General features: G+C 43.6%; 1 protein-coding gene across 3 annotated transcripts in view; it reads left to right on the top strand.

Annotated features, from left to right (window-relative positions):
* The window catches only part of EPHB1 (EPH receptor B1), a 438,525-nt gene that overhangs the window by 114,282 nt on the left and 298,725 nt on the right, over positions 1 to 25,518 (top strand). Inside the window, exon 3 of one of the 3 annotated variants that reach the window (XM_064277288.1) lies at positions 4,156 to 4,160. The exons of the other annotated variants lie outside the window; for them this stretch is intronic. Coding sequence (XP_064133358.1) covers positions 4,156 to 4,160 — 5 coding nt within the window. The remainder of the gene's footprint in view (positions 1 to 4,155; positions 4,161 to 25,518) is intronic. 3 annotated transcript variants of the gene reach the window in all.

Raw genomic sequence — 25,518 nt, 5'->3', positions numbered from 1 at the left:
TCCTTCCTGTATTTACTGACTCTTAGTCTTCATCTTTCTTAGTTTCCTCCTTCATTTAGCTCGAGTGCCTCCTTCAGAAGTTTCCTAAAAATGTGTGCTTGGGAGATAAATGCTATGTATTCTTACGTGTCTTAAAAGGTCATTATCAGACAGGTGCACAGGATGGTGAGTGTGATTAATGCCACTGAGTCGTACACTGAAGATTGGTTGAAACAGCAATTTTTTGGTGATATTTTACTACAGTAATTTTTTTAAAAGGTCATTATTCCACTCTTGTGCTTGATGCATTGGCTGGGTAGAGATTCTAAGCTGAAAATCATTTGTCTTCCAAATTTTAAAGATACTACTCTGGCTTTTATTCATCAGTGCTACTACTGAGATGTTCAATGACAATCTAAATTTCCTTATTTTATGTTTGGCTTTGTTTGTTTTCCTTCACTGGAAACTTATAAGATCTTCTCTCTTATCCTTAGGACTCTGAATTTTTTTTTTTAATTTATTTTTATGTTAACACTCATTGCCTGGACACTCCATGATATTTCAGTTTACAGTCCTCTTGGTTTAATCAATTATCTCTTTTTTAAACTCTCATTAGTGAGATATAAGACTTTCTGGATGGATTGTCTTTTTATTTATTTATCTCACTCCTATTTCCTATCCTGATGTTTTTGTTCTTCTTTATAGGTGATTTTCTCAACTAAATCATCCAGTCATTTTACTGATTTTTTTGTGTGTTTTATTTTGGCTTCTGTTTTTATTTTCTAAGACTTTTCATAACATTCTGTTCTTTTTTCATGAGTGTAATATCCTCCCATCTCTCTGAGGATATTTTAACTTTAGATACTTTCTTCAATTCTCTGCTTTGCCTCCATTTCTTCTGGATCCCTTTCTGTTTGTAGGTTCAGAGTCGACTCAATGGCAATGGGTTTACTGCAGACTTAAAAAAAAAAAAAAAACATGTCTGAGTCTCCAGGCCATCTGTTCATATGTTAGTGTGAGGCACTAAAGGGTGATCAGAGGCCCATGTGAGTGGCTGGAACTTATTGATGGGTAGATGCTCCTGCTGGGTGGTCAGATGGTAAGATGACTACTTCAGTGCAGTTAGTATCCAGGAATCTTTCCTCAGATGCCCTCCGATTTCTCCAAAGAATATTTCTCCTATCACCTGTTTATTTGTTTGAGGTGGGAGCATCTTCTACCTGCAAACCTTAGCCCCCACCCTCCCAGAACTGTGTTCGTGAGAAGTTCCAGTGACAAAACGGCTCATACCTTGTCAATGGCCTCTCTTGGGCACTGATATTGTAGCCATTCCTCCATGTCAGTGTCCACCTCTTCCTCCAAAAATATATACAGATCTGTCATCAACAGGTGTGCTGAGCCTCCTTCCGCAATGCTCTTTGTCCATAGAATTTATACCTTTTCTGTTCCTTGTTATTTTAGCAGGATTCCAGTAGGTAACAAAAAGAAACATGTGTTTGAGTCAGAGTTTTGAATGTAGATGACATTGGGTGGCAAAAGTCCATTTACCAGCTTGAGGTGCCTGAAGACTCTGACTAGCACAATGAGGCAAGCAGAGGAGCCTGAAGTGGCCATCACGAAGGAATAAGAGTTGATGGGCTTAAATGCAGGACTCAGTTTGTGCTGGGTGAGAGTATTACAAGGTCATTTCTTTCCTACCAATGTGATAATCAGGGTGAACTCTGGAATCCATTATGGTTGGTTTGGCTTAAAGGCAAAGGGGTAAACTCAGAGAACTCAAGGCCAAAGCTCATGTTGAAGACAGAGCAGTGTATGCCCCATGTGAAAACTCAGCCTGTTTGGGAACCCATGCCTCCCATAGTTATAGCCACTGGAGCCGCTAGAATCAGCTGTCAATCTAACCCTGCTGGAAACACACAGGATGATTGCTCCCCCTGGTATGTTGATTCTCTAGGCCTCAATGCTCTTGACTATAAAGTGGGGAGAATGTTGTCAGCCTCTGGGGAAGTGGTGGAGTGGTTAAGCGACTGGCTGCTAACCGAAAGGTCGGCAGTTTGAACCCACCAGCCGGTCCACAGGAGAAAGATGTGGCAGTCCGCTTCTGTAAAGATCACAGCCTTGGAAACCCTATTGGGCAGTTTTACTCTGTCATGTAGGGTTGCTGTGAATCAGAATCAACTCAATGGCAATGGGTCTGCTTTTTGGTTTTGGTCTGGCCAGGTAGCTGTGAAACACGATGTGAACAAGCATTTGGAGGCTCTAGGAAATGAAGCAACATTGATTGAGAACCTACCGTGTGTGACCCAGGCACAGTGCTAATGATTTCGCACATGTAAACCCTTGCACAATGGGTTTAATGATTTTAGTATCTTCCTAAGGAGGTAAAAAGTCCCTCTGTGGTGCAAAAGCTTAACGCTCTTGGCTGCTAACCATAAAGCTGGCAGTTAGAGTTCACCCAGAGGCACCTTGAAAGAAAGGTCTGGTGGTCTACTTCTGAAAAATTAGTCACTGAAAATCCTGTGGAGCACAGTAATACTCTGACATACATGAGGTCACCATGAGTTGGAATCGATTGGACGGCAACTGGTAAGATGGAGCTAGCAAGAGCTGTGGTGGTAGTAGCCTTAAAAAATGAGAAACTGCTGTTGCTGGATAAATTGTTTACAAATAGGTTGAGAGGGGGAATAGGGAAATGAAGAACAATAAACCACAAGCTGCCTCCTGTTGCATCAAGAAGGTTCTATCCAAGTCCAGTGTGCCTTGCTCTGGCCCCTAAGCGCTCAGTAATGTGTCACAGATTCAGAGAATCTTGTTGCCAGAAGGGGCCGGAGAGGTTCTAGCGAAGCACCTCCCTTTGTAGATGGTGCTGCGGAGGAGCTGTGGTGCTGCGTGCTCTCCCTCACACCATCGGCGTCAACCTTCGGCAATATTTAAACATTCATTATTCAGAATTTCACTTCTCCACTCCTCCTCCTCTTCTTTTTCTTTTTTTTTAAACTTGGAGAAGGAAAGAAAAACAAGGTTAGCAAGTGTATCTTGTATTTCTACAGGAAAGAAATGAGCCACTTCAAAGCTGAGCCGATTTACTGGATAAATACATATTTAGGCATTTGGGGACTTTAAATGTATATGATTTCCCAGAGAAATTGGGGGCATCCTTCAGAATCCACTATGCAAAGATATATTGACACAATTTCAGCTGTATGGTTATATGTCTGATAAATCAGCCTGCCTCCTTCAGACCTTCAGGGTCCACTGGAGATAAAATATGTACCTCCTGTCTAGGGAGGGCAAGGGGCAGGCAGCCTGAGAAGTACAGCCGGGTCTGCCAGGGAGGATCTCAAGGGGGAGTCTTCTGTGCAGCACAGGAGCTCAATCTGGGAGTTCGGTGTGAGGGCTCTGGGCTCCTGACTGTCATCATCTGTAAACCATTTCAGAACCGTCTCAGAGACAGGTGCTGCTTTGCCTGGGGGAAGCCTGCAGACTAAAATCCAATGCAGGAAACTGAGGAGGGTGGACTATGAATTGATAGCCAAATCTTTTTGCAGCTTTAGTGCTTAGTCAAGACTCGGGCCCAAGTCACAGCCACAGGGATTCTGGGCAGGTCTTCTATGGCTTTGCCCAGGGGCTCCTGCATGCAAACTCAGGCCACCCTGCCAAGGCAGCTCTTGTGGCTCCTGGCAGTCAGTACTTTCTAAGGTCCCCTGAAGGGGGTTTGTGGATATGCAAGCAAATGGGGGGACCCAGCCTGGTAAGTGCCGTATTTCATCACCATCACGAGGAGCCTTTCGGATCCTCTCTGGGTGTGGACTCTACAGGATGGACCCTGCCTGTAGGGCCTGAGTAGGACTTATAGCCAGAAGAAAGAAGGACAACTGATAGGGAGACTGCCAAGTGGAGCTGTAGAAAGACACAGAGAATCCCTGAATATGGGAGACAGAGAAGAAGGCCCAGTGCTTACACAGTAGTCTGGGTCACAGTCTGAATGCCGTTCTGGCTGACAGTTGAATGATCTTCTCGTGGACATACCCCCTTCCTGTATGCAGCTCACAGCCATCTCCAGGGCCAGTTCCAGACTTGCATCCTCCAGGGCCACATTCTGTGCTGCTTCTTCTAGGCCCACCAGAGTTCAGATCCACATGGCCTGAGCCCTGGGCCTCTGCTCCGCCCATGGAGCAGGCGTGGGCTCTGCTAAACAGCCTCTCGCTTCCCCCTGTCCTCCTTCATCTATCTCTCCTTGGGGGACATATACCTGTTCCAACTGGTCAGGAAGGAGGAGGCAGGCCAAGGTGGCCTGTGAAGGTAGTCCCCTCCCTGCTTTACTGTCCCTCTTTACCATGTGGGTGCCTTGCTGTATATGATTACTGGGCCCTGTGAGACTGAGAAAGACGTGTGTCCTGCAGGATTGCACATCTCAGGTGCTGCTGCCATCTGCATTAGGTCCACCTTTCAGACCTGTGGAGGGGCCTTCTAACTCAGCTACTGTGAAAATGATTAACTGGTGGGTGTTCTGGCCCTAGGCCTTCCTGGAAGAACTGTCTGAACTTGGCCAAGATCTCTTACCCTCTCTGGGCAGTGGAATTATTGTGCCTGTTTAGGCGGCTGCTGGCAGAGCAAGTTGTGTTGTTGACAGTTGCCCAGGTCAGGAAACCCAAATGTAGAAGCCACAATTAGGGTCTGTAGAGTGTGTAGTAATGGACTTGAAGTTGCATAATAAGGGGCTGCAGAGATTTAACAGACGTGGGCAGCAGGGCTTGACAGGCTGTCCTGACGTGGTTATAAGGAGTATGTCTTAGTTATCTAGTGCTTCTATAACAGAAAGACTGCAAGTGAATGGCTTAACAAACAGAAGTTTTTTTTTCTCACAGTCTATAGGCTAGAAGCCTGAGTTCAGGGAGCCAGCTCCAGCGGAAGGCTTCCTCTCCCTGTTGGCTCTAGGGAAAGGTCCTTGTGTCATCAATCTTCCCCTTGTCTGGGAGCTTCTCAGTGCAGGAACCCTGGTTCCAAAAGACGAGCTCTGTTCCCGGCACTGCTTTCTTGCTGGTATGAGGTCCCCATGTCTGTCTGCTCACTTCTCTCTTTTATATCTCAAAAGGTATTGACTTAAAACACAACCTCATCTTGTAGATTGAGTCCTGCCTCATGAACATAACTGCCACTAATCCCACCTCATTAACATCATAAACATGGGAAAATCACATCAGATGACAAAATGGTGGACAGTCATACAGTACTGGGAATCATGGCCTAGCCAATTTGACATATTTTTTGGGGTGATGCAATTCAATCCATAGCAGAGTGCTTCCTGTTCCGCTGATTGATTGATCCAGGCAGCTGAATGGGAGGCGAAGGGGGTGGCACTGGAATGACGGGATTCTATCTAGACTACAGAGAAGATGGGTGAATTGTTATTCTATAATCAGACATTCTCAAGACATGGGGAGCGCCCTGAACTGGGATGTTGCCACCCTCACATCGGGCTCAATAACGAGAGAATTAGCATGTGCTGAGCAACTAGAGTTCCTGCTCAGGCCTGGAAGCAAAATAGAGGGTTTCAGTACAGTGAATCACTCTGAAACTCAATCTTTGTCCCTGCAGTGTGCTCTGAAAATGAAAAGTCTGTACTTTGTTCCAAATCTCTGTGAGATAGGAGGAAAATTGGGATGAGGCTCTGGCCTCTGGGGAGGAGTTGCTAGAATTCCCTGTGGTCTTGGCCTTGGCAAACTCGAAAAGGTTAACATTCCTGGGGTGAAGTCCCTAAGGAATATGTTTTGTGCAGAAAAGTGCTCGTTAGGTATGTTAGAAGAAAATGACTATTTTTTGCATGAATTTGGCCTCTAAAGGTTATTGATGCTAGCTCCCAACATAAAAAAGTTGAAAGAGATTTAGAAATCGTGTAGACCAAATCCATTTTACAGAAGGGGAAACTGAGGTCCAGAGAGCCTAGGTTGCTTGCCCATGGCCAGGGACAGCATCTGTTTTTCACCCCCCACCCTCAATACTGCTTTTCGCATACTAAGTACTCAGAAAGCATTGATAGAAAAGGAATGAATGAACCAGCTAAAGTTTCGCCAGGTATCCCAGGTCCACTTTGGAGAATAGTCTCATTACTGATCAAGCCAACAGATACAAGATTGAAATGTGGATTCCGTATTTCCCAGAGTTTTCCTGATGTCTCCATAGGTGGATACTAATTAATTTATGTTTATTGAGTGGTGGGTTTTATCAAGCCACATTTTCTCTGCCTCCTCTGGAATGTCTCAAGTCTGTGGGTCAGGCATCGGGCTGGGGGCTTCTCCTGACTCACGTAGCTGCAGGGGCTGACAAACCCAAGATCGGCAGGGTAGGGGCAGGCTGCTGGCTCAAGTCCCAAGAACTGGAATTTAGATGATGACAAGTTGAAACCAGGATCCAGAGCAGATCAAAAGCCAGTGATCTTTGCCAGAAAGTCTGTACCCCCATGGAAACTCCCTTTCAACTGATTGGCTGCTCATAGCAAATTTCATTACGTTATATCAGATCTCTGAAGTGATTACATCATTACAGAACTGCCAAACTACATAAATGCCAAAACACTGAGAGTCATGGCCCAGCCAAGTTGACACACAACCTTAACCATCACAGTATACCCCTTGTCAACTTGGCACCTGTACATATCTCCTTAAACCATACATAATCTCTAAGTAGGGACTATTATAAAGTCATATTTTGTCCTAATGTGATACAACTAACATACATACAGCCAAAAATGCACTAGCCCTGTTTACATCTTATATTTTATAAGTGAAGGAAACAAAAATATTTGATGCATGCATACAAGGAAGAAATACTCATAACAATTACAGTCCTCATTTCTGCAACTGGTCACGTGGTCGTAGCTGGTATTTAGAACTACCTTCTTCCACTACTCATTCCATATTCCCTTTACCCTCAGCAAGCACGTCAGCTGGTTGTGGTCCTTTGCCTGTGGTGAGACCTAAACCTTCATTCCTGAAGGGCCTGGGCCATTAGTAGTCATGTTGGAATTGGGTTGTTGTAGTTTTCCAGTGACTTTAATCACAGGACATGGTAGTACTAACAAATGCCCTAAGGGATCACCTGCATTCCAGACACACTCTCCTTTACCTCCACTATGTAATATCAATCCAATTTCCTCTTGGTAATCAGGATCAATCACACCAGCCAGTATGGTAACTCCATTCTTTGCCGGTTGATCCAGAGGCATAAGGAACCGAAAATGGCCAGGTGACATTCTTAACTTCCAATTTAATGGAATTAGTGATGTGTCTCCAGGTGGAAGCATTCCTCCCTTTGGAACTAAGACCTCTAGACCTGCAGAGCATAGGGTCACAGGGACAGGAAGAAAATGTTTTTCAAGTGGACCACTATGGGTAATAGTGGCCCATGAATCCTGGCTATGAGAGAAAGAGTACCACATATTGGATGTTGGTTTAGGGCATATACAGCCTCCTGGAGAACATTGCCCCAACCCTGCAAGGTATTGCCACCTAGCTGGTGCCATATTGTGTCTTTAGAAGGCCATTCCATCGCTCTGTCAAGCTAGCTGCCTCAGGATGAAGGGGAACATGTTAAGACCAGGGAATTCCAGGAGTATGGGCCCACTGCTGCACTTCATTTACTGTGAAGTGATTCCCTTGTTCTGAGGTGATGCTGTGTGGGATACTATGATGGTGGATAAGGCATTCTGTAAGTCCATGGATGGTGTTTCTGGCAGAAACATTGCATGCAGGGAAGGCAAACCCATACCCAGAGTAAGTGTCTGTTCCAGTAAGAACAAAACTCTGTCCTTTCCATGATGGAAGCAGTACAATGTAATCAACCTGCCACCGGGTTGCTGACTGATCATCTCAAGGAATGGTGCCATATTGGGGACTCAGTGTTGATCTCTGCTGCTGGCAGGTTGGGCACACAGCAGTGGCTGTAGCTGAGTTGGCCTTGGTAAGTGGATGTCCGTGTTGCTGAGCCCATGCATAGCCTCTATCCCTGCCACCATGGTCACTTTGTTCATGATCCCAATGAGCAGTGATGGAAGTAGCTGGGGAAAGAGGATGACTGATTTCCACAGAACGCATCATCCTATCCATTTGATTGTTAAAATCCTTCTCTGTCAAGGCCATGCTTTGGTGAGCATTCACATGAAACACAAATATCTTCACTTCTTTGGACCATTCATGAAGTCTGTCCACATACCTCTTCCCCATACCCCCTTGTCTCCAATTTCCCAATCGTGTTCCTTCCAAGTCCCTGACTATCCAGCCAAACCATTGGCCACAGGCCATGAATCAGTATACAGTATATACAGTAGCACATCTGGCTATTTCTCCTTCTAAGCAAAGTGAACAGCCAGGTGCACTGCTTGAAGTTTTGCCCATTGGGAGTTCATGATGGGCAGCTCAGGCCACATGGTAACTTTGTGGCCCATGGTTAAGTGTTCAGTCTCTACTAAGGCCTAGTAATAAGCCAAAAGCTGTTTCTCAATAGAAGAGTAGTTATCTGCATAGGATGGCAGGGCTTTGCTCCAAAATCCTAATGGTCTGTGCTGTGATTCACCAGTAGGGGCCTGCCAAAGACTCCAAACAATATCTCTATCTGCTGCTGACACTTCAAGCAACCATTGGATCAGCTGGAATGTATGGCCCAAGTGGCAGAGTGGCTTGCATGGCAGCCTGAACCTGTTACAGAGCCTTCTCTTGTTCTGGGCCCCACTCAAAACTAGCATCTTTTCAAGTCACTTGATAAATAGGCTGGATTAGCACACCCAAATGAAGAATGTGTTGCCTCCAAAATCCACAGAGCCCTGCCAGGCATTGTGCCCCTTTTTCAGTTGTGGGAGGGATCAGATTCTATAACTTAGCCTTAACTTTAGGAAGAATATTTCAACATCCCCCCACCCCATACCACTGGACCCCTAGAAATTTCACTGAGGTAGAAGGCACCTGATTTTTTGTTGGATTAATTACCCACCCGTTTAGCATCAAATGTTTTACCAGTAAGTCCGCCGTCATTGATACCTCTCCCTTACTGGGTCCTCTCAGCATAATGTCATCAGTGTAATGGACCAGTGTGACGTCTTTTGGAAGGGTAAGGAGATCAAGGCCCCTGTGGACTAAATTATGACATAAGACTGCAGTGATGCTATACCTCTGAGGTGGGACAGTAAAGGTGTATTGCTGGCCGTACCAGCGGAAGGCAAACTGCTTCTGGTGGTCCTTTGAAACAGGTATGGAGAAAAAGGCATTACCACTCAGATCAGTAGCTCCACGCCAGGTACCAGGAGATGGATTAATTTTCTCAAGCAGTGAAACCACATGTGGAACAGCAGCTGCAGTGTGAATCACCACTTGGTTAAGTTTTCAGTAATCCACTGTCATTCCCCAAGATCCATTTGTTTTTTGCACAGGCCAAATAGGCAAGTTGAATGGGGATGTGGTGGGAATCAATACCCCTTCATCCTTCAAGTCCTTGATGGTAGCAGTAATCTCTGCAGTTCCTCCAGGAATGCTGTCTTTCTTTTGATTTACTATTGTCCTAGGTAGTACCAGTTCTAATGGCATCCACTTAGCCAATCCTACCATAATAGCCCTTATTCCACGTGTCAAGGATCCAGTGTGTGGGTTCTGCCAGTTGCTGAGTATGTCTATTTTAATGATGCATTCTGGAACTGGGGAAATCCCTACAGGATGAGTTCAGGGACCCACTGTAGGACAGACATGAGCTAAGACTCCATTTATAACCTGACCTCCATAAGCTCCCACTCTGACTGGTGAGCCACAGTGATATTTTGGCTGTCCTTCAATTAGCATTAGTTCAGAGCCAGTATCCAGTAATTCCCAGTGAGTCCGATTATTTGCTTTTCCCCAGTGAATGGTCACTCTTGTAAAAGGCCATAGATCCCTTTGGGGAAGGCTGGGAGAAAGATTAACAGTATAAATTTTTGGTAGTGTAGTGGGGTTCTTCTTCAAAGGGACCAGGGGACCAGTCTCCCCTTCATTCAAGGGGTTGTGGGTCTGTGAACTCTCTCAAGTTTGGGAATTGATTGAGGGGCAGTGACTGTCTCTGCTGGTGATTCAAGTTAGATCATTGTTCACTTGACCTAGAATTCTTCTGCTTGTATACAAGTAAATATTTAGTAGGTTTCCCATCCATTTTGCTCCTAGGGATGCCATGGCTAGGTAGCCAGTGCCATAAGTCCATATGAGCCAGGGTATTATTATTACTGCTTTGACGCTGCTGTCCATTACATTAACCCCACCCACCTTGTCTTTGTTGACTGAGTGTTGCCACTTGGCCTCTACTACTGCGGGGCTCAAACACCCTCGTTGTAGTTAAAAATAAAAAATAAACCTGTTGCCATCAAGTTGATTCCGACTCATAGTGACCCTATAGGACAAGGTAGAACTGCCCCATAGAGTTTCGAAGGAGCACCTGATGGATTTGAACTGCTGACCTTTTGGTTAGCAGCTGAAGCACTTAACCATTGCTCCACCAGGGTTTCCACTCATTGTAGTTAGGTGTCTTAATTCAGTTAGGGCAGCTCCTGCTGTCAGATCTGACTTATATAAGATAACAATCACAGCAGTCTTCAAGGATGCTGGGGCTCTCTTCACAAATTTTTCTGCTCTATTGTGGTACAAGGTGTGTCCTCTGATCACTCTATGTGTATGTCTGTGGGTCTAGCCTGATAAATCCACTCCAATGTACCAGTTTCCCTAAGCCTTTGGATAGCTTCTTCTACAATATACCAGCCAGATCTGGAACTTCAACTGGATTTACTGTAGGCTACTATATAATCCATGCTTCAGCAACCCAAACAAACTATTAACTCCTTTCCTATTTAAATGTTTCCAGCTAAAACACTGCATGAAAAATATGTGGTTAGTGGGCCCATATCAATAAACTCAGACTGATTCAACTTTATGTTCCTTGCACCATTATCCCATACCCTTAATAACCATTCCCACGTGCATTCCCCAAGTTTCTGTTTGTACATATTAGAAAAGCCAAACAGTTCTTTCAGGGTATAGCATACTTCCTCCTGGGTCACACTTTGTATTTCACTCTTTGGGGCTTGCTGGGACTTAAGTCCAGTAGTAGGTCTAGAAACAAAAAAGGGCAGTGGGGATGTGTTCTGAGAACATTCAGCAATGTCTGCTAAGGCATCTCCCTCAGGTGATGCCCCAGGCAATGACTCAGACCCCCCCCCCAGTGATATCTCAAACGAAGGCTGTTCAGACACATCTGAGTTAATCTCATCGGATGAGGGATAGAGGGGCTAGTAGTTTTGTTTGTAGAAGCAATTCAACAAAATTTGGGCTCAGTGTTCCCAGCTTCCTGATTATTTGCTCACATGTCCCCATCCCAAGTTTCAGGATCCCATTTCTTCCCAATCACTGCACTCATTTTAACATCAAATACCATTCAAGGTTGAGAATTCAATTGGTGTCATAATTCAGCCACTCTTATGATAAGACTCAGAGTTTGGTTTTTGTCAATATCACCACTGTTACTGCAAGAATTAAGGCTTCCTTTCAGGGCACAAGTGGCAACTTTGAGGTAATTTTTGTGCCACTTGAGCTTTGACTCTGAAGCCCCAAGCTCATTTCTTTCTTCTACCACTTCACCTGGTGAAAGTAGGAGCAATGAACCAGCTTCCTTTTACTTTTCATTCTGACAAAATTGTAGAAAAGTGTCAAACATGCTATCACCCAGAGCCTCGTCTCTCACCAATACTTGATTTACTGGTGATGATATTTTGCATATTTTTATTGCCACCTCATGCCATGGATTAACAGTGCCCTCCTTACTACTAGAAGCAGAGTCATCAACATCTTTAAGACACCTTTAAGACTAACCTGACTTGACAACAAATTTAGAAAGCTCATCCTTAAAATTTTGCTTCTCTAGAACCACTCCTGGTGCCAAATGTTTTAGGCTGGGTTCTACAAAGAGAAAGAACCAACGAAGTGTGAATATATGTAGTGCGTGTATATATGTATATATACATATGTATATATATACATACACACACATATATGGAGAGAAAGAAGGAGAGAGATTTATATCAAGGAAATGGTTCATGTGGTTGTAGAGGCTGAAAAGTTCCAAGTCTGTGGGTCAGGCGTCAAGTTGGACGCTTCTCCTGATTCACGTAGCTGCAGGGGCTGATGAACCCAAGATCCACAGGGCAGATGCAGGCTGCTAGCTCAAGTCCCAAGAACTGGAGTTTAGATGATGACGATTTGAATGCAAGATCCAGAGCAGAGCGAAAGCCAGCAATCTTTGCCAGAAAGTCCATATATATTGGATGCAGGCCATACCCCCAAGGAAATTGCCTTTCAACTGTTCATAGATCTGCTCACAGCAGATCTCATCATGGAGGAGATTGCATTACATCAGATCTCATCATGGAGGTGATTATGTCATTATATAACTGCCAAAGTACATCATAACTGCCAAACCACTGAAAATGGCCCAGCCAAGTTGACACACAACCTTAACCATCACAGGTTGACTCCAATTCATGGCGACCCTACCTGTGTCAGCATAGAACCGGGCTCCATAAGATTTTCAGTGGCTGACCTTTCTTCCAAGGTGCCTTTGGTGAACTCGAACTAGCAGCCTTTCCATTGGCAGCCAAGCACATTAACTGTTTGTACCACCAATTAACTCCCATTATGAAGAAAAGTTACAGGAATTCTGCAGTTAGTGTTAGAATAATTTTCTGGTATGCCTCCTTACCAGGCCTTACCCTCTTTTTGGTCATGGTCATGATCATTGTTTACTAACCAGCAGACCCCTTGACCTAAGAGCCACAGGAATAGCAGTTCTTCCTCTCATAGAACTTCTGGCTTGTCCCCTTCATGCAAGCCTTCTTTTCCCATCACCCTTGCCAGAGTAAGGGGGGAGGGACAAGTTAGCCATTTATAGTTCCAGTAAGTAGACCCAGTTCCAGAGGGGTCCTTTAACTCTCAGTGCCGTCGAGTCGATTCCAACTCATAGCAACCCTACAGTACAGAGTAGAACTGCCCTTTAGAGTTTCCAAGGAACACTTCCAGAGGGGTAGCCTTGCCAAAAGTCCTGGCTTATGTGGTATCTGTGGGTTTACCTATCACCTGTAGTACTTTAGAGATAAGAGCAAATTCTTTGACCCTTGTCCAGTGGAGAGATGGGGCTTATTTCCCCTCCTGTTAAATCTGGGCTGGCCTGAGACTACTTTGACCAGTAGAGTGTGGCAAACATAACCCTTTGCCACTTCTGGGTCTTGCCTTAAGAGTGTGTGCAGCCAAAAATGAGCTCTAAATGGATCAAAGACATAAATATAAAATTAAAATGATAAAGATCATGGAAGAAAAAATAGGGACAATGTTAGGAGCCCTAAAACATGGCATAAACAGGATACAAAACATTATTAAGGATGCAGAAGAAAAACTAGATAACCAGGAGCTCCTAAAAATCACACACCTATGCTCATCCAAAGATTTCACCAAAAGAGTAAAAACATTACCTACAGACTGGGAAAAAGTCTTTAGCTATGACATTTCCGATCAGTGCCTGATCTCTAAAATCTGCATGATACTGCAAAAACTCAACTACAAAAAGACAAATAACCCAATTAAAAAATGGGCAAAAGATATGAACAGACACTTCACTAAAGAAGACATTCAGGTACTTAACAGATACATGAGGAAATGCTCACAATCATTAGCCATTAGAGAAATGCAAATCAAAACTACAATGAGATTTCATCTCACTCCAACAAGGCTGGCATTAATCCAAAAAACACAAAATAAGAAATGTTGGAGAGGCTGTGGAGAGATTGGAACACTTATACACTGCTGGTGGGAATGTCAAATGGTACAACCCCTTTGGAAATCAATTTGGTGCTTCCTTAAAAAGCTAGAAATAGAACTACCATATGATCCAGCAATCCCACTCCTTGGAATATATCCTAGAGAAATAAGAGCCTTTACACAAACAGATATATGCACACCCATGTTTATTGCAGCACTGTTTGCAATAGCAAAAAGATGGAAGCAGCCAAGGTGCCCATCAATGGATGAATGGGTAAATAAATTATGGTATATTCACACAATGGAATACTACTCATCGATAAAGAACAGTGAGGAATCTGTGAAACATTTCATAACATGGAGGAACCTGGAAGGCACTATGCTGAGTGAAATTAGTCAGTTGCAAAAGGACAAATATTGTATAAGACCACTATTATAAAACTTGAGAAATAGTTTAAACTGAGAAGAAAACATTCTTTTGTGGTTATGAGAGGGGGGAGGGAGGGAGGGTGAGAGGGGTATTCATTAATTAGATAGTAACTAAGAACTACTTTAGGTGAAGGGAAAGACAGCACACAATACAAGGGAGGTCAGCACAACTGGACTAAACCAAAAGCAAAGAACTTTCCTGAATAAACGGAATGCTTTGAAGGCCAGTGTAGCAGGGGCAGGGGTTGGGGACCATGGTTTCAGGGGACATGTAAGTCAATTAGCATAATAAAATCTATTAAGAAAACATTCTGCATCCCACTTTGAAGAGTGGCATCTGAGGTCTTAAATGCTAGCAAGCAGCCACCTAAGATGCATCAATGAGTCTCAACCTACCTGGATCAAAGGAGAATGAAGAACACCAAGGACACAAGGTAATTATGAGCCCAGGAGACAGAAAGGGCCACATGAACCAGAGACTACATCATCCTGAGACCAGAAGAACTAGATGGTGCCTGGCTACAACCGATGACTGCCCTAACAGGGAACACAACAGAGAACCCCTGAGGGAGTAGGAGAGTTGTGGGATGCAGACCCCAAATTCTCATAAGACCAGACTTAATGGTCTGACTGAGACTAGAAGGACCCTGGCGGTCATGGCCCCCAGACCTTCTGTTGGCCCAGGACAGGAACCATTCCTGAAGCCAACTCTTCAGACATGGATTGGGCTGGACAATGGGTTGGAGAGGGATGCTGGTGGACACTTAAGACTATATTGGCATCTCCTGCCTGGAGGGGAGATGAGAGGGTAGAGGGGGTTAGAAGCTGGCGAAATGGAAACGAAAAGAGAGAGTGGAGGGAGGGAGCGGGCTGTCTCATTAGGGGGAGAGTAATTGGGAGTTTGTAGCAAGGTGTATATGGGTTTTTGTGTGAGAGACTAACTTGATTTGTAAACTTTCACTTAAAGCACAATAAAAATTATAAAAAAAAAAGAGTGTGTGCAGCATCCACCTTGGCCTTTTGGAGTCCTGAGCCACCATGTAAGATGTCCAACTACCCTGCCAGCGAGAGTACATGGAGAATCCCTAAAACTGCAGGTTGAGGGAGAGGGGCCCAGCTGAGCCCAGCCTTCCAGTGGCCTTTCCAATGTGCCAAGGCAAGTTGGACCCTCCAACTGAACCCAGCTGCAAAGTGAATACTGGTGAGGGACCCTAGTCAATGCCATGTGAAGCAAAAGGAACACCAAGCCAGCTTGGGTCTGTATTCCTGACCTAGACAATTTTTATATATGATAGCAATATGAGTTTGGAGTCAGACTCCCTAGGTTTGAATCCCAGACCTTCCATTTTCTGTCTGTGTGACTGGGCAAATACTGATCTTCTTTAAATCTTATTTCCAACATCCATAAATCTGGAGTAACACTATTTTCTTTTCAGGGTTTTTGTGAAGTATACACTATAAAATAAATGATATAAAGTGCCTGGCACGTAGTAGGTGTGCAGTAAACCCAGGCTATTCTTTGGACTTCCATTTCAGCCAGCCATAATTTCCTTAGGTAGAGGTGTCTTGAGAATTGTTGTTAGCTGCCATGGCCAGCTCAGAAAGAACCTCTGGCTAGTCCTGCACCATCCCCATGATTGGTTGTAGGTGGATAGCTCTCCCATATGCAGTGTGATGTCCTGAGACCTGCCTGCCTTGTCCTCTCCGGGACCTGCGGTGTTGGGAGGGAAGAGCTGTGCAAAGACACAGAACACTGGGGCTGGGAGCTTTTGGTGAACTGGAGGCCTGCGCACTGACCTGGCAGGAGTACAGAAAGTGATGTCGGGTTTATGGGAGGGAAAAATGTACTTTCAGGCTTGTGCAGGGTCCCGTGCCCATGCACAAGGCATATGTGTATCAAGGGGAAGGGAAGGGGTTGCTGTTTAGGGTGTTCATCCCAAAGAACGTGTGGCAGGGACAGCCCTGAAGCCAGGGCTAGGGAACCCTGTCACAACCCTGGCAGGTCTTGGCTCTGCCTGGCCTCAAACATAATGCACAGCAAAGCTCTTTCTAAAGTGGAAAGCACTCTACATGCGTAAGGCATTATTCTCAATAGCGTGACAAGAAATAGGAGGAGATAGAGGAAGTGGACTAGGAGAAATCCACCTGAATCCTCCTGATAACAATTTTACATCTATAATTCTTTCCCCTTCTTACTGCATCGAAATTTCATGGGATTAGTGAGCGTCCAGCTGCAAAGACCCAGTGCCCCTTAGGAGAGGCTCAGCTGGGACTTTGATTAATGAATCCCCTCAGAGGGGATTTTCTTTTGTGGCCAAATCTTCCCTGCAGCTAAGGGATGTATTCCACCAACTGGGGCCTCTTCCTGAATTGCTGTAAACCCAAGGGAGGGCAGAGATGTGCCCACTCTTCAGTGTGTAGTGCTGAGTGCACTGGCAGGCCCACTCAGAACTCTCAAGTTGCATCCCTCCTCAGCTCCTCCTTGACTTCCATAAAGCTTAGAGAGAATAGCTCCTGGCATTTTCCCCTGACCATAATGCGGTTTCTCGTAGAGTTTGATTTACTGGCCCAGAACCCCTGGGATGTTGAGAAGCATGTAATGCCTGAGAAGTTTCTGTACCCTTGGAAACATGAGCTTTGATGCCGGGGTTCATTGCCTTGCTGTAGAGCTACTTCCTCGAATGGCATTTCTCAAATGGGAGTATTACTGCAGGGCCTTATCCACCCCCCACAGCCTTGAGCAGGTCTACCCCTCTGGGAGGAAAAAGGGAACTCCAGACTGCCAGGTATGATGAGCAGGAAGGGGCAGATTTGGAGCCCAAAATTGGAGCCCTGATGATAGGATTGCCAGATAAAATACAGGATGCCCTGGTGAAATTGGATTTCAGATAAGCCAAGAATAATTTCTTAGCCTAAGAATGTACCAAGTGGATTTCAGACAAAGAATCATTTTTTAGTATAAGAATATCCCATGCAATATTTGGGACATACTTATACTAAAAAAATTCATTGTATGTCTGAAATTAAATTTAACTGGGCATCCTGTATTTTCATTTGCTAAATCCAGTAACCCTAGCTCAGGAGGACTCCCCCTTCTGGAGTGATGGTAGTAGGATCTTGCCCACTGAACTAAGTTTGCTGAGTTTGCAGTGCAGCCTCCACCAGGCTGATTGTTTTCCTCCTAAGGAATTTACTTGTGCCCAGGTTGCTGGCCCAGGTGAGCAAAGGGCTGCCTTGTTATCTGCTCTGTCCAAACACATTCAACTACTGAAGATCTAGAGAAGCCAGGTGACTTAAAGCAGCTCTCCACACCAAACAACAAATGCAGCCTATCTTATTGAGACTTAAAGAAGTCAACTCCTAGGACTTTATTTTCTCATTTATTTCCAGCCCTCATTTCAAAAGGAAAGTAGGATATCTGAGCCCCTAAATACAAGTTGGTACTTTTCCCTCAAATCTTTTGTTGGTAAGCCAGGCTCGGGCTTATTACTCCAGGCAATCAGGACTCTGTCATGACCAAATATCTGCCCCAGAGTGATAAGCCCTTCAAGAGGCATGTCTCTGGGCCTGGGGCCTCCTGGGGCTAGTGTCTGGAGCGAAGCCTCTCCCCAGTGTGAGCTCCCTTCTCTTTATCCCCATGCCTCTCCACACATCTCCCTCCACTGGCCTGTCAGGAGAGGGCCTCACAGACCACCCAGTATGGGGAGGCATTTGCCCCTGGAGCCTGGCTTTGGAGACCTTGAGGACTCTGCACCTGCTCATCTTCCCCCAACCCCCGTGTAAGGTCCTCCTCCATCTTTTTTTTTCTTTTTTTATTGTGCTTTAAATGAAAGTTTACAATTCAAGTCAGGTTCTCATACAAAAACTTATACACACATTGTTATGTGATCTTACTCTCTCTACAATGTGACAGCACACTCCTTCTCTCCACCCTGTATTTCCCGTGTCCAATCAACCAGCTCCTGTCTCCCTCTGCCTTCTCATCTCGCCTCCAGACAGGAGTTGCCCACATGGTCTCATGTGTCTACTTGAGCGAAAAAGTACACTCCTCACCACTATCATTTTATGTCTTATAAAAAAAATAGTCCAGTTTAATATTTGTCTGAAGAGTAGGCTTCAGGAATGGATTTAGTTTTGGGCTAACAGAGAGCCTGGGGCCATATCTTCTGGGGTCCCTCCAGGCTCAGTGAGACCATTAAGTCTGGTCTTTTTACTAGAATTGGAGTTTTGAATGCCAGTTTTTTCTTGCTCCATCACTGATTCTCTGGTACATTCTCTGTCAGGGCAGTCACTGGTAGTAGCTGGGTACCATCTATTTCTTCCAGTCTCAGGCTGACGGAGTCTCTGGTTTATGTGACCCTTTCTGTCACTTGGGTTCATATTTTCCTGTGTCTTTGATGTTCTTCATTCTCCTTTGCTCCAGGTGGGTTGAGAATAATTGTTGCCGCTTGCTAGCTTTTAAGACCCCAGATCCCACTCACCAAAGTGAGATGTGGAACGTTTTCTTAATATACTTTGTTATGCCAATTGACCTGGGTGTCCACTGAAACCATGGTCCCAGAGTTCCGCCCCTGCTAGTCTGTCCCTCAGACTGTTTGGTTGTATTCAGGAAACTTCTTAGGTTTTGGTTCAGACCAGTTGTGCTGACTTTCCCTGTATTGTGTGTTGTCCTTCCCTTCACCTAAAATAATTCTTGTCTATTTTTTTTTTTTCCTATCTGGTTAGTGAATACCCCTCTTCCTCCCTCCCTACGCTTGTAACCATCAAAGAATGTTTTCTTCTGTGTTTAAACCTTTTTTTGAGTTCTTATAATAGTGGTCTCATACAATATTTGTCCTTTTTTGACTAATTTCACTCAGCATAATGCCTTCCGGATTCATCCATGTAAGATGTTTCGTGGAATATCCTTGTTCTTAATTGTAGTGCAGTATTCCATTGTCTGAATATACCATAATTTATTTATCTACTCATCCCTCATTTCCATCTTTTTGCTATTGTGAACAGTGCTGCAGTGAACGTGGGTGTGTGTATATCTGTTCATGCGAGAGCTCTTATCTCTAGGATATATTCCAAGGAGTGGGATTGCTGGATCGTATGGTAATTCTATTTCTAGCTCTTTAAGGAAGTGAAAGATCAATTTCCAAAGTGGTTATACCATTTTACATTCCCACCAGCAAAGTATAAGTGTTCCAGTCTCTCTACAACCTCTTCAACATTGATTATTTTGTGTTTTTTGGATTAATGCTAGTGTTATTGTGGTGAGATGGTATCTCATTGTAGTTTTGATTTGCATTTCTCTAATTGCTAATGATCTTGAGCATTTCCTCATGTATCTGTTAGCCTCCTGAATGTCTTTTTTGGTGAAGTGTCTGTTCATATCCTTTGCTCATTTTTTAATTGAGTTATTTGTCTTCTTGTTATTGAGGTTTTGCAGTATCTTGTAGACTTTTTTTGTGGGTGTTGTTGACAATTTCTTTTTTCCACTTCATTTTCTGTGCTGAGTCATTTTTCTTTACATATTTTCTTTTCCCATTTTTCATTGTTGCTTTTGTATTTGCTTAGTCTTTATGTTCTTCTCATTTTTTTTTTTTTTGTTTTGGTGTGTAGGATTGCTAGTTTTCTTTGTGGTTACCCTGATATTTACCCCTATTTTTCTAAGTGTAAACCAATCTTTTTTTGTTTGTTTTCTTTTTTTTTTTAATAATTTTTATTGAGCTTTAAGTGAAGGTTTACAAATCAAGTCAGACTGTCACATATAAGCTTATATACACCTTACTCCGTACTCCCACTTACTCTCCCCCTAATGAGTCAGCCCTTCTAGTCTCTCCTTTCCTGACAATTTTGCCAGCTTCCAACTCTCTCTATCCTCCCATCCCCCCTCCAGACAGGAGATGCCAACACAGTCTCAAGTGTCCACCTGATACAGGTAGCTCACTCTTCATCAGCATCTCTCTCCTACCCACTGTCCAGTCCCTTTCATGTCTGATGAGTTGTCTTCGGGAATGGTTCCTGTCCTGGGCCAACAGAAGGTTTGGGGACCGTGACCGCCGGGATTCTTCTAGTCTCAGTCAGACCATTAAGTCTAGTCTTTTTATGAGAATTTGGGGTCTGCATCCCACTGATCTCCTGCTCCCTCAGGGGTTCTCTGTTGTGTTCCCTGTCAGGGCAGTCATCGGTTGTAGCCGGATACCATCTAGTTCTTCTGGTCTCAGGATGATGTAAGCCTCTGGTTCATGTGGCCTTTTCTGTCTCTTAGGCTCATAGTTATTGTGTGACCTTGGTGTTCTTTCTCCTTTGATCCAGGTGGGTTGACACCAATTGATGCATCTTAGATGGCCACTTGTTAGCATGTAAGACCCCAGACGCCACATTTCACAGTGGGATGCAGAATGTTTTCATAATAGAATTATTTTGCCAATTGACTTAGAAGTCACCTTAAGCTATAGTCCCCAAACCCCCGCCCTTCCTCCGCTGACCTTTGAAGCATTCAGTTTATCCCAGAAACTTCTTTGCTTTTGGTCCAGTCCAGTTCAGCTGACCTTCCGTGTATTGAGTATTGTCCTTCCCTTGACCTACAGTAGTTCTTATCTACTAACTAATCAGTAAATAACCCTCTCCCACCCTCCCTCCCTCCCCACCTCGTAAATAAACCAATCTTTTATTTCGTTATATAGTCTTGAATTCCTCTCCATATGAAAGATCTATGACTACATTTTTTAGTCCCACTTTTTTCTTTTAATGTTGTAATGTTTTGAGTGTTATAGCTTTGATTTATTTTTGTGATTTCTCTATCTGGGTTGATATCTGGTTGCTCTGTCCTGCGTTCTAGTCTTGGGTTGTTATCTGATGTTATTGATTTTCTAACCAGAGGTTTGGTTTTTGCAAATTCCCTAAACTCCTGTTTATCTGTAAATGTCCTAATTTCACCTTCATAGTTGAGAGACAGTTTTGTTGGATACGTAATTCTTGGCTGGCAGTTTTTTTCCTTCAAGACTTTATATATGTCATCTCATTGCCTTGTTGCCTGCATGGTTTCTGCTGAGTAGTCCAAACTTAGTAGTATTGACTCTTCTTTGTAGGTGACTTTTTGTTTATCCCTAGTTGCTCTTAAAATTCTCTCTTTATCTTGGTTTTGGCAAATTTGATTATAATATGTCTTGGTGACTTTCTCTGGGATCTACCTTGCGTGTGGTTCAATGAGCATCTTGGATAAGTATCATCTCATCTTTCACAATATCAGGGATTTTTTTTTTGTCAACAAATCTTCAACAATTCTCTTTCTATATTTTCTGTTATCCCCCTTGTTCTGGTACTCCAATCACTTGTAGGTTATTCCTCTTGATAGAGTCCCACATAATTCTTAGAGTTTCTTTATTTTTTTTAAAATTCTTTTATCTGATTTTTCTTCAAATAAATTGGTGTCCAGTGCTTTATCTTCAGTCTCACTAATTCTGACTTCCATTTCCTCAACTCTGCTGCTGTGACTTTTTATTGAGTTGTCAAATTCTAAAATTTTGTTAATCTTCTGGATTTCTTTTTGCTGTTTCTCTATGGATCCTTGCAGCCTATTAAATTTGTCATTATGCTCTTCTCTAATCTTCTTAAGTTCCTCTAATGCTTTGTCTTTGTATTCTTTGGCTTATTCTGCGTTTTGCCTAATCTCCTTCCTGATCTCTTGGAGAGTTCTGTATATTAATCATTTGTATTCTACCTCTGGTAATTCCAGGAAGCTCTCTTCATCTGGAAGATATCTTGATTCTTTGTTTTGGGAGTTTGCTGAAGCCCTCGTGGCCTGCCTCTTTTTGTGATTTGATATTGACTGTTGTCTCCAAGCCATCATCAGTAAGTTATTGTATTTATTTATTTTATGTTTGCTTACTATGTCCTAGCTTCTTGTTTTGTTTAGTTTTGTTATGCCCATATAGGCTGCTCTAGTGAGCTAGTTCTATTATTGGCACTTTTGAAGCTCTAACATCCTGTCACCAGGTGGTTAGAACTGTTACTAGGTGTATGAGCCCAGAAGTGTGGCCTGCGGGGTCAGGTCTGGCAACTCCTTGCTGCTTCTGAATCGTCTCTCTCCCCACCTCTCCACCACTAAGTCTGATTCATCAACTTCGTCTTTAATATTCAGGGCTCCTAGACTGTCATGTATAATCTATTCACTTTTTTGGGGGGGGGTCTTTGTTGTAAGAGAGACCACAGGAAGTATCTGACTATTCCGCCATCCTGGCCCTACCTCCCTCCTCCATCTTGATGCCAGAAATTTCCAAGCTGCATTCTTTTGCCAGAAGGCTTTTGCATCCATAGAAATACAGGTTCCTCGGAACTGGAGGATGCCTTGAGGCTTCTGGGTCCATCATACCTCAGATTGTGCTCAGTGGATGCTTTCCTGAGTTAGTGTTTGTGAAGAACGAAGAGGGAGAGAGTTCAGCCTGCATGTTCCCTGAAGCCTGCAGTAGGAGATGAACAGTGAAGGGAGGGCACTGAGAACACATTTCATGATGACCCCCAGACCAGGCCTGTCCGTGGGGTATCTGAGGACTCCAGAGAGCTAGTAGGACAGTCATGGATTGGCAGGTTGATTTTACATAATGAAGGTCCTGAGCAGTGAATTTATAAGGAAATGGAATCTAATTAAAACTGAATTTGGCTTGTTTTCAAATGGCTAATTGAAAAAAAAGAAAGACTGGCCTATATTTATTGCAAGTCCCTGGGTGGCTCAAATGATTTGAGCTCCTCTACTAACCTAAAGGTTGGTGGTTGAACCCAACTAGTGACACCATGGAAGAAATGCCCAGTGATCTGCTCCTCTGGTTACTGCCAAGAAAACCCTATGGGGCAGTTCTACTCCATAACACATGGAGTTGCCATGAGTCAGAATCAACTCTATGGCAATGGATGTGTTTACTGTAGTTCTCCAGGATATCAGGAGCCCTGGTGGTGCAGTGGTTAAGAGCTCAGCTGCTAACAAAAAGGTCTGCAGTGTGAATCCACCAGCCATTCCTTGGAAACCCTGTGGAGCAGTTCTACTCTGTCCTAGGGTTGCTATGAGCCAGAACCAGGAGCAATAGGTTTGGCTGGGGCTCCAGGATGTCAGGGGGCAGATGTTTCTATATATGTCACAAGCATGGTGCAGGGGCCCTGGTGGTTTGCAGGGAGTCTGGTGCTGCCATTGCTGCTGTAACAAATAAAGGGAAAGAAAATCATCAGAAGGCAAGACCATCTCCTGAGGGGTTGCGAGTGTGGCAAAGCCACTCTTCCTGCAGAAAAATGGTTGTCCCCACATCTGTCCCGAGGATCGCAGTCCTGTGGATGAAGACATGCATCTAGCATCTAGTCCTCAACAGGCAGAGTAACTGCAGCTCAGCCTGTACAGTCAGCGCACCCCGTGCACTGCACAGCAGAGTGACTGGCAACACCAGTGTCAGAGTCAAGTTAATAATCCCATCTCTATTTATTTATTAACTCCTATTTAATCTGGGGCATTACTTTACCTCTCTGAGACTTAGTTTCCTGGCCTGTATAGGGTTGTTGGAAAAATCAAACAGAATAATACCGGCAAAGGCCTCAGCACAATGCCTGTCCCTAAGTAAATGTTTAATAAATGGTACTGATAATTATTAGAAAATGCTTTAATTAGGTCTGTAATGTTTTAACACATTGGGTTGTTTCTAAAGTGATATCTTTTAAGCTAAATTAAGCTGCCTGCTTAATTCCACTATATTCTTAGCTCATGCATTGCAGTATAGAGTACATCTTCCTTAGACTGTTTCTTTTGTGTTTTCTTTGCTTGATGTTTGTAATCTATTGAGACATCTCAGAAGCAAGGCTGGATATGAACAAGAAAGGTAGGTGGTCGGGAGTTACCTGAGAAATGCTAAGGAGCTTAATATTGCTGTAGCAGAGCGGTTCTCAAAGTATGCTCTGTGGACCCTAGGAGAATCCTCTCAGGGATTCTGTAAGGTCAGAATCATTTTGATAATAACACTTGGATGCCATTTGCCTTATTCACTGTGTTAATACTTGCATGGATGATTCAAAGCATTGGTGGGTAGAACTTGGTTCAGTGTGACTATGAAGCCAGAGCAAGAATTAAGGCAGTGGCACCAAAGAAGACTAGTAGCCATTGTGCTCTTTGCCACTAAACCAAAAAACCAAGCCTGTTGCCATCAAGTAGACTACTACTAGTCTCTCCCTCTCTCACACACACACACATACACAAAGCCGCTTTCACTTATGTATTAGTGTCCTAGCGCTGCCTTAACAAAGTCCCACAAATTGGGTGGCTTATAAGAATAGAAATTTATCCTCTCACAGTTCTGGAAGCTAGGCGTCTGAAATTAGGATATCATCTGTGTTGCTTCCTTCTGAGGGAGAATCTGTTCCATGCCTCTTTCTAGCTTCTGGTAATAGCTGGCAACCCTTGGCGTTCCTGGGCTTGTAGATGCATCACTCCAAGTCTCAACTTGTGTATTCACATGACTGTTTCCCTCTGTGTCTGTCTCTGATTCTCTCCTCTTCTATGAGGACACCCCTCGTATTGGATTAGGACCTACCCTACTGAGTATGACCTCGTATTAACTGATAACATCTTCAAAGACCCTATTTCCAAACAAGATCACATTCACAGTTACCAGGGGCTAGAACTGCACCATAATCTGTTTGGGAGACACAATTCAATCCAAAACAACTTAAGAATGTCCTTAATGAGTCATTAAAAATTAGTTATTTTATTAACTCTTGATCCTTAAGTACATGTCCTTTTAATATTGTGTGACAAAATGGTAAGTTCAAATAATATACTTCTGCTACATACTGAAGTATCATGGTTGTCTCAAGGAAAAGCACTCATGTAATTATTTGAGTTGCAAATTGAACTAGTCAGTTTTTTCATGGAATATCCCTTCTACCTGAAAGAATGACAGACACACAACCTATGGTATTTGGCAGACATTTTCTTGAAAATAAAAGGAATGAGACTCATTCCATGGAAAACAATTTACAGTATTTGTTGCTAATGGTAAAATTTGAGCTTTCAAGTGAAAATTAGAGTTTTGAGAAATTCTACAGTTTCCTATTATTTAAGGGGTGATATTAATGATTCTGACTTTTTGATATTATGTGATATAGCATGTCAACACTGGGAAGATCTGCATAACTGAGTGAACTGATATTTGCCAAATGATCAATACATGATGATATCAAACAAAGCATAGGTAAAAGTTGCATTCAAAGTTCAAAATAGACAAATGTATTATAATACAATAGGAATGCAAATTATTCTTTGGTTAGGTTTCAG

The sequence above is a fragment of the Loxodonta africana genome, chromosome 26 (assembly GCF_030014295.1).
Source record: "Loxodonta africana isolate mLoxAfr1 chromosome 26, mLoxAfr1.hap2, whole genome shotgun sequence".
Lineage (NCBI taxonomy): Eukaryota > Metazoa > Chordata > Mammalia > Proboscidea > Elephantidae > Loxodonta > Loxodonta africana.
This window is presented reverse-complemented; position numbering and strand designations above follow the sequence as displayed.